This window comes from Barbus barbus, assembly GCF_936440315.1.
Source record: "Barbus barbus genome assembly, chromosome: 32".
Classification (NCBI taxonomy): domain Eukaryota; kingdom Metazoa; phylum Chordata; class Actinopteri; order Cypriniformes; family Cyprinidae; genus Barbus; species Barbus barbus.
In genome coordinates this window covers 27,336,572-27,342,811 of record NC_136760.1, presented here as the reverse complement: position 1 = coordinate 27,342,811, position 6,240 = coordinate 27,336,572, and the positions used below count along the sequence as shown (strand labels likewise).

The following is a 6,240-nucleotide window of genomic DNA, read 5'->3' as shown; positions in this document are numbered from 1 at the left end:
AATAACTTAATTATATATAAAATAAAATAATAATTGGACAAAACTATATTAACAACATATTCAACAAAACAATTAAAAGCATTAAAAGCTCTGTAAGATTGCAAGTAACTTGCAATTTACGTGAAAATTATATTTATTTAAATTACATGATTTAATTTTATTAATATTTATAGGGGACATTAACTTGTCATTCAAAAAAATTACAAAAAAAGGAAGAAACTAATTTAAAATTGAAAGTTAAGAGGAATTTCTAATGGTATTAGAAGCCACTTTAGATAAGTATTTAAGGGACTTTGATTTTGACAAGTTTTAATGATGTGGTGTTTGTGGGTGACTTCACTGGCCAGAGATTAAGGGTGGCTCCAGTTGTAACCAAAACTCCATTTATTTCCTAAATTCACTGAACATGAGATAAAATCAATCAATCAGTCATCAACCTTCATACAGTTAACTACAGAAAGTATACAGTAATTTACAGCAGTATATAAATATGTACATCTGTTTTGTCACTGCCTGCAAAACAGAAGCATAATGCATGATGTCATGCAATATTATACATAACAAAACACATAAGTTAGTTAGATATTAAACAAAAACTATAAAGAAGTTAAAGGTATTTTTAAATGTCAAACACATTATTTAACAGATTGTGGTTGACAAAAAAACCCAACGTCAACAATTCCCTCAAATCAGTCACCATTTTCTAAAGCAACCATTCATTTAAAAAAAAATATAAGATTAAAAGTTCAATGGAATTGGTGAGAATTCTGAAGGTCCGACGCTCCTTCCTAAGACTCCTCTTGTTTTGTGAAAGCCTAAAACACAATAAAATGGAGTTACATACTGTGCCATCAGACAATGGAAATGAAATTAGGATACTATTAAGATGTTCATGAATTACAATAATGCACCTGTTTTAGAAACTGCCGTCCAAAGTAATTTGTGGCCATGTTCTTCAGGTTTGTTCTGGCTCCTACTTTACAGCGCACATATCCGTAGAGATTGGCCCCCTGTAACACCACTCCCAAAATCACCACGGCCTGAGAGAGAAGACCGTATCACTCACAGAACAACACCACAACTCCTAATAAACACAGACTGCTGAAGAACTGCTCAGAACTCACCAGCCATTTGATCTTAAACGAGATGAGCGTGGAGAAAGCAAAGATGACCCAGATGACGGGGCAGATGATCAGACCCAGCCAGAAGATACGAGACTCTGCGTTTGAGTATCGGGATGCTGAAGACTGATTCCCACTGGCCTGCAAGCACATACAGACCGCGAAATACAAACAGGATGTCAATGGAACACAACAAATGGAGAAAACATTCACACATTTAACCAGAGATTCAAATTCACATTTACTCCATGTCAGATACACGCACAACTATTCAAAAGATTGGTGTTTTAAAAATAATTATTGACCAAGGATGCATTAAATTGGTCAAATGTGATAGGAAAGACATTTATAATATACAAAAAGTTTTCTATTTCAAGGAAATGCGGTTCTTTAATAAACAGAAATGTTTCTTGAGCAGCAAATCAGTATATTAGAACGATTTCTGAAGATCATGTGACACTGAAGACTGGAGTAATGATGAAAATTCAGCTTTATATCAGAGGAATAAATTAAATTTACAATATATTCACATACAAAACACTTATTTTAAATTGTAATAATATTTTACAATATTACTGTTTTTATTAAATTTTGATTAAATAAATGCAGCCTTGGTGAGCACGGAATTGCTTTTTATATCAATCATGTTTTTCTGTAAATAACAACTCCGTCCAGTCTAAACAAATTTTAAATATATTTTTTAATATTTTTATGCCGCTCTACTGAGGACTGTTTGTGTGTGTGTGTGTGTGTGTGTGTGTGTGTGTGCGTGTGGGTGTTTGTGTGTGTGTGTGCAATTAGTACCTTTCTGGACTCAAACACCCAATGGCTTTTTCCATCATCATCCACTTGATTCCACCAACGCAAACCCACCATCAGACGGCCGGTAATATTCTACAATAAGACAATCAGGACAGATTACATGCTGACGTTTAATATGAAGGCTTAGAGGTTTGTTTGAATCTTTAAATAGGTGAATATATTGTAAACTCCAGTAACTGTAATGATTTATGAACACCAGATCATTATTCTAAACACAAACCTTCACAGTCCAGAAGTCACATGACAGGAGGAGGATGATGGTGACCAAGCAGGCGATGAAGGATCCACCAACTGAGCCACACAGCAGGTAGACCAGAATGGCAGTGACCCGGAAGAACAGGTGGAAGAAGGACGCCACCGGATGCCTGGAATCACACACTCATTCATCTAAATGAGGACATACCACACACCTCATCTGCAATAATTACTAATATATATATATATATATTTAGTGATTTAGCAGACGCTTTTATCCAAAGCGACTTACAAATGAGGACAACAGAAGCAATCAATTGTAGTATTAAAACAACTAAAAACAGATCCAAAACTAAAAGCTAAAACATTATAAATACTACCTATACACATTTTAAAAATAAAGAAATTAAATAAAAATGACAAATACATACAACAAAATTTCAAAACTTAACATTTAAAAGAAAAACAAAAAAACAAAGCTAAGAACAATTCAAAATATTAAAGAACAAAATGTATAAGAGTATGATAATTATTCAAACATAACACTAAACCAAACACCAAAAAAAAAAAAAAACTACATGTGTGTATGTATGACACCACACACACACACACACACACACACACACACACACACATATATATATATTATTTCATTTCCATTTAGTTTGTTGAAGTATTAACTCAAACTCAAATTAAATAAAACTAAAACTTAATAAAAACCTATAGAGACATAATAAATTAAGGCATAATTTAACAAAATAATTAAATTATATATATATATATATATATATATATATATATATATATATACTTTAAGTAAGTAAGTATATATATATATATATATTATTATAATTTTTAAATTTAAATTATGTCTTAATACTGTATGTATAAATAATATAAATGAGCTCAAAGCCCTAAACATACTGGATTTTTAGAATGAAAAATTATTTATTAATAATACATTTAATTAATAAAAAAACATGTATTTAAATCATAACAATTAATAATAATTTATTGAAATATAATACTTTTTTCTTTTTTTACTAATGAAGTTATAAATAATTGGCACAATATTATAATGAATATAAACTAACCCTAAACATATTACACTTTAATAATACATTAATAAAAATAATGCATTTAAATATTTAATTATTAAAAAGGTAGTCATATTATAATAATATTAAAATATTTAATACATTTAATGAAATTGTACTAAAGGTACATACATACTTTTAAAATATTAATAATGTATTTATTTATAATAATGTATTAATTTATTCAAATAATATATTATTAATAAATAATAATATTGTAATTAATAACAATTGCTTTATTTTCGTTTTTTTCATTCTTCAAATGAGGACGTCCCAAATTGTACATTGTTTTCCTTACAGTATTACTGAATGATTACTAAAGTCAAACCCTGTGTTATTAAATAGGTCACAGACAGAGAGAAAAACATGATAATTAACGATAATTAACGATGACAACAAACACACTTGATTTTGTTCTTTCTTGCGGCTGAATCTTCCTCAGCATCAAATAAAGCCACATCGTCTTCATCGTTAGAGTCCTGGAAGACAAGATAACAGCTGTCAGGCTCAGAAACACGATTAATAACGATTAATTAAACATATAATTAACCATACACCGAAAAACAATCTGATGCAGCGAGTTGTGTACTGTCAGAAGACTGAGGCTAAGCTAAACCTGCTTTATTCCTTATCTTACAAGTCATATTGGAGGAACACAAGCATGTTGTACACATAAACTATGTTTACAATGTTAGAAAAGAATTCATAATGAAAAAAATAGCATATTCTTACTGACCAGCTTCATTTCGACTACTGTTGTTGCTGGTGCTGCTGACGTTAGACGACACGTCACTTCCGGGTATGACCACATCGCGCCTGAACAGAAAACATTTTTTATTTTTTTTCACTGCACTAACAGGAAAAGAGAAATACAAAATTATAATATAAGGAACATTATTTCTTAAATAGTTAGTAAACAATATTTTTATATCGTGCAATACCCAATTCAAAATTTATATTATTTAACAACACTAACTCTTATTATTCCATTCCTTGGCTTACTTTTTTTTTTGTATGTAGCATATTTGTCTATTGATATAATAGATATGATAATATTTCATTAATAATATTATATATAAAAATAAAAGTTATAAAATAAATACAATCATGAATAGGCCTAATAATAATTATATATTTACATCTTACCAGCAAACATACACTCGTTCACATCCTTCTCTTCACTCTCTGAGGCAGAAGTCTCTAAACTCATCCTTTCCAGTCATCCTACTACCTGTCCGCTTGATCCTATTCCATCTCATCTCCTTCAAGCCAGTTCTCCTGCAGTTGTACCTGCACTCACTCACATCGTTAACACATCCCTTCACACTGGTGTTTTCCTCCTCAGCATTTAAACAGGCTCATATAACTCCACTTCTTAAAAAAACCCACTCTTAACCCAACTCTTTTAGGGAACTATAGACCGGTTTCCCTTCTTCCTTTCATTGCAAAAACACTTGAACGAGTTGTGTTCAACCAAGTCACTGTCTTTCTCACACAGAACAACCTCCTGGACAGTAACCAATCTGGCTTCAGAAGTGGACATTCGACCGAAACGGCCTTGCTTTCTGTTGTTGAAGCCCTAAGACTGGCAAGAGCGGCTTCCAAGTCTTCATTACTTATCTGCTGCTTTTGATACGGTCAACCATCAGATCCTCTTGTCAACCCTATTGAGAAAGGGCATCTCAGGAACTGCACTCCAGTGGTTTGAGTCTTACCTCTCTGATAGGTCCTTCAAAGTATCTTGGAGAGGTGAGGTGTCCAAGTCACAACATCTAGCTACTGGGGTGCCTCAGGGCTCAGTTCTTGGACCACTTCTCTTTTCTGTCTATATGGCATCACTAGGTTCTGCCATTCAGAAACATGGCTATTTATATCACTGCTATGCTGATGACACTCAACTCTACCTCTCATTCAATCCTGATGATCCGATGATAGCTGCTCGCATCTCTGCGTGTCTAATAGACATTTCTTGCTGGATGATGGACTATCACCTTCAACTCAACCTAGCTAAGACAGAACTGCTTGTAGTTTCAGCAAACCCATCGCTTCACCACAATCTCACCTTCCAGATAGGCTCATCTACCATAACTCCTTCAAAAACAGCCAGAAACCTTGGAGTTGTGATTGATGATAAGCTAAATTTCTCAGACCACATTGCTAAAACTGCCCGGTCCTGCAGATTTGCATTTTACAATATTAAGAAGATCAGGCCCTTTCTCTCAGAACATGCAACACAACTCCTTGTTCAGGCTCTTGTTCTGTCCAGACTTGACTATTGCAATGCTCTCTTGGCAGGTCTTCCAGCCAATTCTATTAAACCTCTACAATTAATCCAAAATGCCGCTGCAAGATTAATCTTTAATGAGCCGAAAAGAACGCACGTCACGCCTCTGTTCATCAATTTGCACTGGCTACCAATAGCTGCTCGCATTAAATTCAAAGCATTAATGTTTGCCTTCAGAACCACCTCTGGCTCTGCACCCCTTTACCTAAATTCATTACTTCAGACTTATGTGCCCTATAGAAGCTTGTGTTCTTCAAGTGAACGACGCATTATTGTGCCATCCCAAAGACACACAAAAGCACTTTCACAGACTTTTTCATTAACTGTTCCCATCTGGTGGAATGACCTGCCCAACTCGATCCGAGCAGCCGAATCCTTACCCATCTTCAAGAAACGGCTAAAAACTCATCTGTTCCATCTTTACTTGACCCTCTAACTCTAGCACTATCTATTCTAATTTTATTTGATCTATATGTCTTTTTATTTAAAAATAATAATAATAATAATCTGTACTGTGTTAGGCTAACCAAGACTTGTAATAGCACTTGCACGTTGCTCTTTTGTTGGTTTTGATTGCTTCTTATGTCCTCATTTGTAAGTCGCTTTGGATAAAAGCGTCTGCTAAATGACTAAATAAATAAATAAAATAAATAAATATTTGTACACTATATATTTATTTAATTTGCTCTTTCTATTTATAATATAATATATATATATATGT

At 33.0% G+C, this 6,240-nt stretch overlaps 1 protein-coding gene across 1 annotated transcript; it reads right to left on the bottom strand.

The window, feature by feature from the left end:
* Positions 1 to 6: 6 nt before the first annotated feature.
* On the bottom strand, positions 7 to 4,032 carry LOC306852319 (Golgi apparatus membrane protein TVP23 homolog B-like). Its single transcript, XM_079389038.1, has 7 exons — positions 3,972 to 4,032; positions 3,641 to 3,714; positions 2,164 to 2,308; positions 1,926 to 2,015; positions 1,125 to 1,262; positions 912 to 1,040; positions 7 to 815 (listed from the first exon to the last, which is right to left on the bottom strand). Exons 1-7 carry the CDS (start codon positions 3,978 to 3,980, stop codon positions 789 to 791), a joined length of 612 nt encoding a protein of 203 aa, XP_079245164.1. The 5' UTR covers positions 3,981 to 4,032; the 3' UTR covers positions 7 to 788.
* Positions 4,033 to 6,240: the final 2,208 nt, after the last annotated feature.

What these genes read in the sequence shown, in the direction of transcription:
- LOC306852319 (XM_079389038.1), bottom strand. An exon ending in GGGTGTTTGAGTCCAGAAAG is followed by an intron (nt 1,263 to 1,925) that starts GTACTAATTGCA and finishes ATGTGCTTGCAG; the next exon opens with GCCAGTGGGAATCAGTCTTC. An exon ending in GACGGCAGTTTCTAAAACAG is followed by an intron (nt 816 to 911) that starts GTGCATTATTGT and finishes ATTGTGTTTTAG; the next exon opens with GCTTTCACAAAACAAGAGGA.